The sequence below is a fragment of the Lutjanus erythropterus genome, chromosome 13 (genome assembly GCF_056507025.1).
Source record: "Lutjanus erythropterus isolate fLutEry1 chromosome 13, fLutEry1.hap2, whole genome shotgun sequence".
NCBI classification, from domain to species: domain Eukaryota; kingdom Metazoa; phylum Chordata; class Actinopteri; order Lutjaniformes; family Lutjanidae; genus Lutjanus; species Lutjanus erythropterus.
The window spans coordinates 21,099,261-21,113,353 of NC_139329.1; the positions used below are offsets into that span (position 1 = coordinate 21,099,261).

The window sequence follows — 14,093 nt, forward strand, 5'->3', positions numbered from 1 at the left end:
GTATAACAGTATCATAATAGTTTTTTGAGAATTGATACATCATAAAAAATGCAATACTCAAGAGGATATCTAGAAGAAACCCTACACACCTTCTGTGGTGTAATATCTATAAGCAAAAGTCTTCTCAGATGGAGATCCGTGGTCTAACTTGTGTCAGTTTGAGTCTTTGACATTAAAACATTTGAGAATCACTGCAATTGATGATGGACAGACAGTAGGATATTAACTTTATCCACAGATCTATGTTTTTAGAATATACATATGGAAATGTTTTTTCTTATGGAAGAAGCTTTTAATATACCATCCATGGCTGAAGTGAATTGTTTCCCAAACACTCCTCCCCAAACGTAAGGAAGCTCAGACAGGCTCCTCAAAACCTGCAGGAGTGCATGATGAGCATTGTAACAGAGCAACATTGTAATTTGATACTTACTCTGGAGTTTACTGCCACACCCCATTAACATATTACTCAATATAACTATTCTAAACATTTATTCCTTCTAAAGAAAAATTCTTACAACTCATAAACCAGACACTAATTTTTTGAACATTCAACATTAATTTGAATAGAACAGAAATTTCACAGGACACCATGGCTGTAGCGTTGATGTCAGAGAGGCCCCAGTACTTTAACTTAGCATCTTTCCTTAATCTGTGAGGACATAAAATGGTTTCATTTTATAACTTTTAAGTAAATTACATTACAGATTTGTCCTTTCAAGGTCTTGTCCTTTGTGTTGAATGTCATCAAAGAGCTGACATCGCTGTTTTCAGTCTCTCCTTGACACTTTCTGACCGTAAGTTCAGGAAATGCTGTCCAATGCAATACTTAACTCCTTTTACATCTCCAGCTTTCTCTAATGTAGTAAATAGAACATCCTAAACACATTGTTCCAAACAAAACCCTTTAATTTCTTGGACATTTCCTCACAGACACACATTGTTGCATTAGAAGCAGTATATCTGTAAATGACATTACATCTAAAATTTAATTGCTCAAAGAGACAAACGACAGCATACTTTCGGAACATTGGATTTCAATTTGGAACTCAATTTGGGATTTAAAATTGGATTGACTCTGGCCTTGACATCCTGTGAGGGACAGCATGATGTGAAATACTTCTGCAGCAGACCAACAGGAACACTGCAGGCATCAGATTTACTACAAACAGACACAGTAGAATAAAGTTTTCATCTCACTTTATTTAATAACCTAGACCCCCACCACCAAGGGCAATTGCGTTAAAAAAAAAAAAAAAAAAATCTTAAAATCGTACAAAAGTCCATCACTCAGCAAAATGAGGTCAAACAGAAAATATTGCAAACTGGATGCTTCCTCATTCAAAGCTGTACCTACTTTTTGGGGCAGACAGTTTGTTGAATATTTCATACATGTTTAACACTGACACAGGCTCTGTTGTTTAAAAGTGAAAAACATCTATGACATGTATTACAAGTGACAGTACACAGAATGGAAATTAGTAGAAACAAAATAATGCACCATGAATTTAAAGCATACTGTCAGTGGTAAACAAAAAACATCTACACCATTTGCAGTGCATATAAAAATAAATAACACTGGATACAAGTACACTGTAAATATATGTACATAGAATTTCAGGGATAATTAAACAAGGTCAATGCATAGCAAGGCTCTGTAGTACCGCCACAGTGCTCAGAACTAACAGTAATCCGTCTTCTTCTGCTTTCAGGAATTGCTTTGAGCAGAGACTCATCGCACTGAAACAAATTATTGCACCGTGAAGTGAAAATGGGACACATCATGGGAGCTGTGAAGACGTTAACATCCGCTCGCCAGGAAGAATATCTCCAACAGTTCTACTTAATTTGCTCTGTCATGAGCATGATGAAGTGAAAGTTTACAACTGTCAGGGCTGCTCTTGAGGCTATGCTGTTAACCATGTTTTTTGATCAGTTATTGATAGGGCGACCCCCTCGTAGCTGACTAAACCATTAGTCAGTGCCAAGAGCTTTAGTTGACCATATTTTCATTTGTTAGTTAGTTGGAGATAAAAAAAAAAATCCCTTTAAACTCCATTTAGGAGCTGTGCCTTGCAGTATCTGGGAGACTGTTGCAACATGGACTTTTTCTTCTGTAACACTGCTGCTAACTAGGGCTGCATGATATGGTAAAAAAAACAAACAGTCATATTGTGATTATTTTGAAATTATTAGTGGAAATGGTTAGTTCTGCATTACAATTTTCATTTTACTGGGAAAAAAAATTAATTGTGAATTTGTGAAGTTTTCTTTCATCTGGAGTACAAGATTTTTAGGCCAGGGAAGATCTACAGCACTACAGTAATTCATTATAACACTATTTGTTTCCACTTGCACCAATTGCGATTTTGATAATATTGAGATTAATTGTGCAGCCCTGCTGCTATACATGTTGTACCTCCCATTAGCCAGTTAGTTCAGTTAGCAGTCCTACTAGACTGGGACAGAGTCCTGCATGGGTCCGGCTTTACAAACCTGCCAACGCCTGCAAAATGCCTGCAGCTAAGTCCCCTCACAGTCTTTTAGCGCACCATAATCCTCCAAAACGTCTGACTTAACCTTTGATGATGTGTTGACTGCAATTTGGTGTTCTCGACTGACTAATTTAGCCTTTATGTCATCCATTTTAGCCAGCAGCTAGCCTTCCTAGCTGCCACAGCAAACTGTGACAATTATTATTTTTCAGCCGTGCCTGCAGCCGTGACTTTATATACATTTATTTTTTTTTACCCATTACACAACCTTTTTGCAGGTCTCCTATTGGCTACCCACAGATACCCGACTTGGTGCAGGACTCTAGACTAGGACACAGCCTCAGAGACTGATGGAGGGGTCAGAAAACAGTAATGTTACTAAAGTGATGTACAGGACTTTGGCAACAATGAAAACACGGTGGGTTCAGGTGGAGGCAGGAGGCGTGAAGCGGTCGAGGAGCAAGAAAAAATATATATATTTAAATAATTAAATCAGCATCATAAACATGCAATGACTAGTTCACTAATGGCTTGAACTGAACAGTGCTCACAATCAGAGCAGAGAATTGTTTAAATCATCAGACCTCTTGGAAAGCAGCCAATCAGGCGCCGGGCGCCGGAGTGGTGTAGTGATAGAAGAACGAGGCCTGAGGAAACAGGAGTGGGAGAGGGTTCTGAAATTTTAATTTGTGTGCTCGCCCATGGCAGTTTGAAAAGTTGGTAGTAACTACACAGAGATACAGAGTATTTTTTGATTCAGTGATTGTAGCTGTAAAGGCTAGAGAAAGTGAATACAAAGGGGCTACTACAAAAACTACATGTGGAACGTCCCAATTAAATTTTAGTGCCAGTAATCTAAAACAACATAATTGCTGTGGAGAAAGATGAAGGAGATCCGTTTTCTGCAAATGTGCTGTGAAAATTCTCTCTGTGAAGTAGAAGGAAATTGAAGAACACATGATGAAGCCTGACGCCGAGGATGAGTGTGCGTCATTGGTGACTTGACAGTCGCATAAAACTGGTGTTGCTTGGGTCACAGTGGCAGTATGAATACGGTAGTGTACCAAGAAAAGGAGGAAAAAACATTTATCTCTAATGTGGCTGTAGTGTGTAAAGCAGTGATACTCAACTTGGGGACTGTGGGCCAGATCTGACCCCTGATAGGGTGCTGGGTAACCCTAAGACCATTTAATTAGTGACAATGAAAATAAATTCACACTGTTTTTCCTAGGGAGGAGGGAGGGATATGTCAGTTTTATATGATAGGATAAATGAGGCTGATCTTTGAGATCGGCCTTTCAGGCTGTGCAAAGTGCAGTAGGATTAGACGGTGAACTATGCAGGGGGAGACAACTGAAGAAGAACAAAAGTTACACAGAAACAAGGACAATTCTGATCACATAAATGTGTATTTGACACTGAAATAGCTTAAATATCTTATTCATTCTGTCCCTGGTAAGAGGTGTTTATGCTTTATAGTTTGTGTATGAATCATTCCAACATTTCAGTGATTGTGATCGAGGTTCCAGCATATTTAATGTTGTATAAAGTCTTTCAAATGTTACCAAAGCATTTACAGCTAAAATACAGTTGCAGTTATTAAAGCCAGTAAAATATCTGATTTGTCTATACATCCTTGCACAAAGTTAATTTAGTTAATAGGTTAACCGATTTGAATATAAAGCATTTCAAAGAAAGATGAGTTATAGGCATGTTAAAGTTTTTATCTGATGAATAGTGTTATTGTTTATTAAGCAGCCCCTGGCCTCCTGCCACAAAACTGGGCCCTAAGCAAAGCAAGTTGAGTATCCCTGGTCTGAAGGATGGGAGACAGGCAAAGAGATCTGAGGGGGTAATGTGACAAAGGGAGTGAGATAATAGTCTTTAGATGGGATCACAATGAAATTTTGAGGTGAAGGCAGCTGTGAGCGCAAAGGCCGATGATGTAGTGGCAGGAAGTGCAGAGTGAGATCAATAAAGATTAGAAGATGTTGCTGCCTGGTGTTGATGCGGTGTGAAGGGTTATTTTGTTCTCTGGGTGGTTCTGCGCTATTTTGAGGCGCAAACTCTGCAGATATCATCCTGCCTTGAGGAAATCTGGGGAATGCGTCATTTCCTTTAATTGTCCATAATACAATCATTCTGTTTTTAAAAACAGTAACACGTAGTGGGTGAGTCACATCTTAGCAAGAAAAAAATCCAGTGATCAACAATGACTACTCATGGAGAAACAAAACAATATTTATAACTTCTGCGGATCTACGATATGTGAAGTCACATTCAGATGAAGCACGCACATTGGCATCTACATCTGCCCCATATGCTTTAAATAGGTTATCCCAAGTTGGCTTTGTGCTTATTGTTACATGATTTCCATGTGCAGATCAACATTTCCCTTCCTTACATGATTAGTGGTAAAACAGCAGGACCATGCAGAGCGGCCTGCAAACACGTGGATTAAATCAAAGGAATAAAATGACAATTGATTAAGAATACACATTCCTAAGGGGGGAAATGCAGTCTTATCCTGGAGCGTTAAAGAGCTCTATAAAAGTAGTCCAGCTATAAATTACATCAATGTCAATCACCACTTAATATGCGCTCAATCTCCTCTAGTCTCTTCAAGGCAGCTGCCCTTTTTTCCTCTATATCTTTAATCTCTTTAGTGGACTTACCCTTAGTCCGCTTGTCAGACTGGCTGCTGTCCAAAGACTCTGATTGGTCCACACCCACACCACCAGGGCTTTCTGCAGAGGATTTCCGCACATTCTTCTCATCCTCAGCCCCCTTTCCAACAGTATCAGCACCCCTCCCTTCTTCCTCACCCAAAGCAACCTCCTCTGCCCCCTCATTAACCCTCTTCGGCTTTTCCTCTTTAGCCGACATGGTGGCTCCCTCTGCTGAGGTAAGTGGCTGCCCTGCTGCGCTCATGGCAGCCATCTTCCCTCGCACAATGTTCAAGTGACGCCGCACATACTCCTCGTTTGGTGCCAGGGCCAGCGTTTCCTCCAGGCAGCGCTCAGCCCGCGGCAGGTCGCGCTCCTCAAAGTAGACCACGCACAAGTTGTGCTTGCCTTGCACATTGGTGGGGTCCATGTGCAAAATGCGCTCAAAGCAGGCTTTAGCACCGCGGGTGTCCTTCTTGTGGTTCATGAGGATGTCACCCTTCAGGATGAGGCCCTTGATGTGCTCCGGGTGGTGGCGCAGCAACTCGTCCAGCACAGGCAGTGCATCCATCTCACGTTTGGACTGAGAGTAAAGCAACGCCAGGTTAAACAGGGCACTGCGAAAGCCAGCCTGCAAACCAATTGCTTTACGCATCCACCGCTCAGCTGCCGCATTTTCATTGGCATCCATGGCCAGCATGCCAAGGTTGAAGTAGCCGTTGGCATCCTCAGGCTCCTCCTCCACGTAGGTCAGGAAACGACGGTTGGCCTCAGGCCAGAACTTTGGCTCACCTGCCACAGAAAGTAGAGATATAATATGAGGGGTAATTTTTTATTTTTTATTTCCAGTACTGATATTCAATTACATAGCCTACAGAAGGGGTATCACAAATCTCCAAATCCACATTTGATATAGACATATTTGTTTGGCATAGACTGCTATGATGCCTGGTAAGCTACAATGTGCCAACTTTGAAGTGCTGTTTTTTTCTCACCAGATGCTGCAAGCAGGCAGTGGTGAAAAATAAAATACTGGCAGAATTTAAATTCTGCCTTTGATTTAAGTTTTGATTTTGCTCATTTTGATTGATTTCTGATTAATATTGAAATTGTGGCACCACTAGTCTACAGATATTTAAAGTCTGGGTTGTAGTTAATGTTAGGAATCGACGCTACAGTTATGGTCAGCATTATGACAATCTCAGAAACCATTGGCTGTTGTCTGACTACAGCTTAGCCTCTGGGATAAGAGCCAGTGTTTAAGGGCTTGTGCAGCCAGCAGACATCCAGACCAAGACTTCCTCTTCCATGAACTGCTCATTGTTTACTGTTTGATTAGAAACATGAGACACTGGACTGGAGTCTGAGTTCAGATATCTGCACATGAATTCAGGTAAATAAAAAGGGCAACAAAACACTAAATTATCATCATACGGTAACAAATGGGTTCTGAGATTGCATTTAAACCAGTGCGTTCCACCTCTTTTGTTCTTGACACAGATTATTTTCCTGCATGCAATCAAAGCCTGCTTAAATGTGATTGGGCAATGCTACTCAGACTGCAAACGGAAACCAGAACACATCTGATACCTAAATCTTGTCCCTGCACTGTTATGGACATATCCATTTACAGACATTAGAGCTATGTCTGAAACACACTCTCAGATTCTGATGGTGCATCATGATCACATAGAAAACAAGGGGGGGAATTCAAAATTGAAATTAAATAAATGAGACATACAGAAAATTACTGCGTCTCCTGGTGTCCAGCTCTGCCACAGCAATTCGAAAACCCAGAGGTGAAATTTAAGGGAGAGTCTATCTGTCGATGCACATTTGTCCCGCCTTTTGTTCAAAACCTGACTCGGCTTTCAGTGGAAAAATCTAAACGTCTCCAAAAGCTGACCACCCCCACAACTGTTTGAGGCAAGTGAGAAAAGTGAAGACAGACAATAGCGGAAGTAAGAATGTGAGGAATGAGAAGAAAAGAATTTGTGGCACACACACTGAACAACTATCTACTTTCACACCTGTGTGCACCAGGCCACTGGCTGCAAGTGATCAAGTGATGCTTTGTTTAACTTTGTTATCAGACTGCTGAGTATAAAAAGTGGCTACAGACAGACAAATAAACAGCTACAGACAAATCTAGTGAAAATGTAAAACAATATCACATGATGTTCTGCAAGCTGTTCAAAGACCTGGTGGTTATAAAAAAAAAACAAAAAAAAACAATGATTCCTGTCCTGGGGCATATCGTAGTATTTTTCCTGCATGCCTCTATGATGTGTGACATTAGGAAACCAAACACCAACATTATTAGACCATGGTGCGGTGTGCTTACTGCTCACTGACGCTGATTTACACCAAAGGTATCAAAACTTGGTAGCGTATGACAAGGCATTTTTCGATATTCAATTTGGATGGTGCCAGAAAAGATACCCTGCCCTAGCTAAAATAAAAATATATTTAATATTCCCTTTATTTATAACACCTCACTGAAATGTTATTTGTATGCTGCTCTGTTTCATCCTGATACTGTAATGCACACTGACTTACAAAGGCCAGGCTGCTATTGTAAATAAGAATTTGTTCTTAAAGACTTGACTGGTTAAATAGAGGTACAATAAAATTAAAAAACTTAACTATAAGAATCTTAGTCAACTGTGGGGTCTCCAAATGATGATTTTAATCTTTGACTTTTAGGGGGCAGCCCTACTAATTACACACACAATGTTGTGTTTTATAGGGATATCCCGATACAACTTTTTCACTTCTGATACAATATTGATATTGCAGCCTTGAGTATTGGCCGATACCAATAGCGATCCGATACGATATCAGCACAAATCATACATACTTTTATTACTTATTTTGTAGTGTGGAATGTTAGAAAAGGCTTGATCAAGTGATGTTACTCAAACAGAGAACAATAGTCAGCAACCAGAGTCACCTATGGATAGAAGTGTTGGAACGGAAAATGGACTGCTTATCGGAGCGCTTATATCGGGGATTTTAGATGCAGTCCAATAAAATCCGATACCCGTTTTTTGGCTAATATCGGACCGATATCCGATATCAATATCGGATCGGGACACCCCTAGTGTTTTATGTCCATACAACCTCATAAAGAGGACAGCTCTTGATGGGGAGGTTACACTTTTTCCATAGAGGTAAAATCTGTCACTTGAGGACTCAAGATCAAAGAAACTGTGTATTTATAAGACTGAAACAGAAGAGAACAATTTAAACAATGTGATAGATCCATTCTAAAAGAATAAGGTCTGTAGAATGGAGGAAGCACACTGTGGCTTTAACAAACATGGAGCATGTTGTGTAATATTATTTAGAAAGTTTTTTTTTTTTTAAAATTCTTGTTGGATGAATCATTTTAAGAGTAGATGTTGTTTTTCATTTAGCGGTGGAACAAATCAACTGTTGATTGATGGGGTGGTAATAAAAAACTTTTATCACCTGTATAGTCGTTTAATAACGGTTGACTAGCAAGAGAGTCAAGTTGAGGTTAGCGTGCTCAAAAAGGAAAACACAACATTGGAAGAAATATTGCTACCTTAATGACTCACCTCTTTGTCGATAAATTTGTTTGAACAAGCCTACATAGAATTAAATAGATGTGTCACCCATTTATAGTCTCAACAAAGTGCACTTCATTTACTGTTTATATACTGTATATATACATTGCACTTGCATTAACCTGCAGCAGGAATGTGTCAGTAGTAAAGAGTGCACAAACAACTGTGGCGAGATTTACAAAAGCAAAGAAACATGGGTGGAAAAGCTAACATAAACTGCCTGTACTGCCAGTCAAACCTGCTGTAAATATAACTGCTTATTAAATGTTTTTATTGTCACAGAGTTGATGAAGAGTGATCCAACAGAAACTTGGCCGGTCACGTAGGGTTCATTGCAACATAAGGGCCAAACTTAAGAACCTGGCTACACCCTAAAGGTAATATCAGGTTATTCCCTTTGTTAAGACCAGTTGGCATAAAAAAAGGCCTGAAATAAATATCAGGTTATGTATTCCATTACCAAATGGAGTGCTGGTTTTACTCTAGACTAGACTGGATTACATCTCAACTGCAGACTTCCTCATTGTAGACCTCACTCACCAGACTCTTGCATGAGAAGTGCCGAGTTGAAGAGTGCAAGCTTGTGGCGTGGGTTGAGCTCCAGGGCGTGGTTGAAGTTTTTCAGGGCCTCTGATGGGTCCTTCATCTCGATGTTGACGATGGCCAGGTTGTACCACAGGTCAGCGTTGGTGCGGTCGAGCTCCAAGGCTCGGAGGTAGGCGTCACGGGCTTCTGTGAGCTTGTTCATCTTCAGCAGCAGCTCCCCTCTGTGTCGTAAAATTCAATAAATTAACACAAATAGAAATCATGAGTCCAAGTGTGTTAACTGTATCTATTATATATTTTGCATGATGGATAATTTATAGAAAAACCTGTATTATAACTATTCAACTGTGCTGTTTCCAGACTAATCATCATACATCCCTAGTCACCGACCTAATACGGTAATTACAAACAGTACTGTTGATCAGCTCAACATGTGAATCCAAAGGTCAGAATACATGAGGAAAGGATCAGTTTTAGGAAAACAGACCATTAAAGAGAAAAATTTCAGTTCATGATGATCTTAAAACATAAAATGTTATCGCAATCCACAGTTGGAACAAGATTTGAAGTTATAGTATTCCTGTTAAAGTCTGGAAAGAATGAACATTGATGAATCATGCACATTAAAGAGAAAAAAAAAAAGTTAACGTTAGTTTGCGGTGATCTTGAACAAGAACTGTTGTGAATGAATCATGCTCAAAGACTGAAATCTGACGGCTGCAAAGTTAAACATCTTGCCTGCTGATGTAGGCTTGTTTGAAGTCTGGTCTCATGCTGATTGCTTGTCTGTAGAGCTGATCGGCCTCCTCCAGCCTCGACTCGTTGGCCCGGATCAGATTGGCCAGATTTATGTAAACATTTAGGTGGTTTGGTGCTACACGTGTTGCATACTTCTTACCGGGAATAACCTGATAAGTCATGAATAGAGAAGTGATTGGTCTTGCTGCTTTGGTAAAATCTGAGAAATACAGTGAATTCAAAAGAACATGTTTGATGACACTGTAACCATAACACTACACAAGAGAAACATTTTACTGATCTGTGTTTGAAGGAAACAATTCGCTGACAAGAAAAGCAAATAAGATTTTTGAGCTCTGCCTCCATCTTGGCTCACGCAAACACGAAAACATTACAAAACATCTGTGGATTGGATGTGACATGATAAGATACCTGTGGCATGAGGGATTTGGCAACCAAGTAGGCATCTTCTGCCTCTTTGGACTTGTTCAAGTTCTTGTAGGTTCTCCCAACGTTCATGTGAGCACCGATGTCATCTGCAGAAACATGGTAAAGAGTATAAGAATGGCAACAGAGAAAACATTCAACAGCCGAAACATAAATTTGTCTCTGTGTTCTTTTTATGTTAATGTTAACCTCACCTGATTCTGTTTATTTCTACTGTATTTTAATGTCCCAAAGCTAAGCTAAACTGATATTTAAGGAGCAATATGTAACAACTGGGTGTCAAAAAACGAGTACTGGGGTCCAAGGTGGGGTACAGGTGAAGCAAGTTGTTTCCCCTCGTCCCCACCTGCCCAGACTCAATGAAGGCTACAGAAATACTGGTTGAGTGCAAGGTGAGCGCAACACTGTAAACTGCCAGTAAGAGGCTATGAGTCCTCCGCTATAAGCTGATCGGCAGTTTATAACTGTCAGTTGTCTGTAAATGTAAATTTAAGCCTGTTATCCTGAAAACAAAAGCCCACCAATGAAAATACACACTCTGGAGTTTGAGGTCAGTGGCTGCCTTTCTTCTGCCTGCCAGATTCCATTAACATATAACTCAATTTAACTGTTGAAAACATCTACCCCTTCTAAAAGATTATTAATGATTTCTTATGACTCAAACAGACACTTTCTAATCTGGTAAACATTAAGCATTAAGTTGAACTCTAATTAACATGAAACGGGAAAAATAAAGTTACGCGGTGGAATAGAAATTTCAGTTAATACAGTAAATATTTCTCCTTTCAGAGAAAACTGCAACTTTATTTTGAGGAGGCTGGAAGTAAATTAAATCCTTCTGGGAACCAGTAAGAAAAGTGAGGCTTGAACAGGGGTCAGTGTGGAGAAGCAGACCTGATGCCTGATGATTAGCATAGCAGGAAATCCTTATCGGGTTAATGTGTTTACATCATTAATCTTGGGGAAACACTCATGGGTGGTGAACTGACAAAAGTGTTCACGTCACAGCTGTTGACAGGAAAACTGAAAACTAAGCTATGAAGTAAAACAGAAATGCTGGGAGAGGCTTAACTTTCGCTAACTGTACATTTTATGTATTAAAATTAAATAGGACTATAAGATTAGTAGAGGTTTGTAAACTGCATGCAGCGTTTAATTAATGGGTTCATTACATGACAGCCTGGCTGTTAACCATGTGTCAAGAGAAATTTCTGGAAAATAACATGACAATCCAAAACTAATATGAACATAAAGTCCCTGGACTTGCAACTGAATTAGACGTCATGGGGAAGGTTAAGTATACTATACAAGCATTTAAGTAATTGAGGCTTCTGCTTGTTAAAAGGGAATTTTTCATTCAACAAATGTTTACTCATGGTGGAAATCTCTGTAAATCATTTTATAGAGTACGGTCTGAACCTGCTCTGTATAGAAAGTGCCCTGAGATAACTTCTTCTATGATTTGGTGCTTTATAAATAAGACTGTCATGCCAACAGTCATTCCTTTCATCACCTCTAAGATCCCAGTAAAATCGATTCATTTCAACAGTATCCTCTTACATGTTCACCTCTTTTCACACAGCCTAGATTTAATTTGTCCTTTGCTTGTTGTAGTCTTGTGTCTTTTTGTTACATTGTGGGATAGGGGTAGGTGATATGCACAAAATCAAATATCCCAATATGTTTGGCCAAATAGCTTGATATTGATGGGTTACGTGACGTAATCCCTGGTTCTTTGGTAACTGATATTGTTGGCAGCACAGTTTATCAAGACAGACAGCAAAAACATTGTGTGACAGGTGATAAATTGACAACAGTTTAAGCACATTGTGTGTTCAACCAAAAATAAACTATAATGACAGATGTTACAGTGTCCTCTTTAATCCAGTTCAGAAATAACCTGGCGAACCTTTGTACATGTGATACCGGAATTTCATCTACAAATGTTAAAATATTGTAACGACTGACAAATGCCTGATTTATGCTTCTTACCTGGCTGGACGCGAGTGGCCTGGAGAAAATACTGCAGAGCCTTTGCGTAATTATTTTGGTTCTCAAGAGCATGGCCAACATTGTTCCACAACTTGGCATTGTTCTTGTTGACCTGAAGGGGCAGAAATTGTAAGAAAATAATATTGTGCTTATTTTTATAAAGGACTGACACATTGTTAGCATTAAGAAAGCAGGAATAATCTGTTAGACTGTTTATTCAGGCCTGTTGTTACAAGGTGTTTGAATTTGTTCTGGCATTGGAGAACAGCCTTAAAACACTGGAAAGATGAGCCAAACAACTCTGTCAGCACTGCGTTTACTGTCTTTGCAGCTTACCTTCAGGGCGGAGGTAAACAGAGTATATTCTGACTCCCAGTCCCAATTCCTGTTGAAGGTTTTCACTGCGTGCGTAGTTAAAAGCACTCCAATTATTAACCAGGAAATCTTCTTCAGGTGTCTACAAAAGGAAAATTTAAACCGTTTGAAACTATACTGATTTGGTAATACAATAAAACAAAAACTTAAAGCTACTACAAGGAGTTTTTAACTGGTTTTGAAACAGTCTCAGTTTAATACTGGTGCCTCTATATGACCTACATAAACAAAGAAGACCATCAGTGAGAGGAGTTAGTTATTCTTACCTCTGCCACAGAGTCTGATTCTCAACGGAATCAGATGAAACAGGCCTGTTTTTACATTTTCCAAGGCAAAGTTAGAGTGCATAGTAAGTAAGTAAGTAGAAATTAAGTAAGTCATTTAAAAAGAGGCAGGAAGAATTTTTTATCCACACAAGCATCCAAAATCAAGAAATTATCAAAGTTCCTTGTAGTAGCTTTAACTCATGTTTAACATTTGAAGGGATTTCTGACCATGTTTATCAATTCCAGAGTCGTCAAAGTGGTTAAATTGTGCACTAAATCTGAGTAATAAATGGTATCAACCTGAAAATTGCTGCAACAACAAATAACATGATAGAACATGAAAATGGCCATCATATACTTCCATCATAAGGTTAAAATACCTAATACACTCTAATCTTTCAACATTTGAAGTGTGACGACTCTTCAGGTTCCCAGCTTTCAGATGATGTAAATTTACATCCTAATAACTGTTGCCTCTAGTGAAAAATGTGCTCACAACAAAAGAAATAGTGTATACTGTTTATCCAGTTTCCCAGAAGTGCAAAGGCATGGGTCACTTGTTTTGGTTCTTTTGAATAACAGAAAGGTTACAGCTTTGTTACATTTAAGGCCATTGGCATTATTTTGTACAAGCACTCACCCTTTATGTGAGACAATTTTGAATCCGTGTGCAACAAGAACACAGAAGCCCATACTGGGTACATAAAGTACCCTCTCTGCCACAACAAAGCCCACTGGGAAGAAGAGGTTGGACGCAGGAATAAAAGGCAAGACGATCAAAGACAGGGCCTGAAGGAGAAAGACAAGACATTTACTTCAGTCCATATGGGTCATCTTATTTTATTGCACTTGTAATTACATATAAAATTTCAGAGATGCTTAAACCTATGTAACAGATATGTTGAAAATATTAAAATGATGAAGTCATTTTTCTATTAAAAGTCAACGACAAAAAGAAAATTCTATTTTAATTTC

At 39.2% G+C, this 14,093-nt stretch overlaps 1 protein-coding gene across 2 annotated transcripts in view; it reads right to left on the reverse strand.

Annotated features, from left to right (window-relative positions):
• Positions 1-3,157: 3,157 nt before the first annotated feature.
• The window catches only part of tmtc3 (transmembrane O-mannosyltransferase targeting cadherins 3), a 28,272-nt gene continuing 17,336 nt past the window's right edge, over positions 3,158-14,093 (reverse strand). For both annotated transcript variants that reach the window (XM_084733877.1, XM_084733878.1), the window contains exons 8-14: positions 13,759-13,907; positions 12,814-12,934; positions 12,478-12,589; positions 10,471-10,574; positions 10,039-10,208; positions 9,295-9,521; positions 3,158-5,953 (exon numbers count right to left, since the gene is read on the reverse strand). In XM_084733877.1, coding sequence (XP_084590003.1) covers positions 5,076-5,953; positions 9,295-9,521; positions 10,039-10,208; positions 10,471-10,574; positions 12,478-12,589; positions 12,814-12,934; positions 13,759-13,907 — 1,761 coding nt within the window. In that variant the 3' untranslated portion in view covers positions 3,158-5,075. The remainder of the gene's footprint in view (positions 5,954-9,294; positions 9,522-10,038; positions 10,209-10,470; positions 10,575-12,477; positions 12,590-12,813; positions 12,935-13,758; positions 13,908-14,093) is intronic.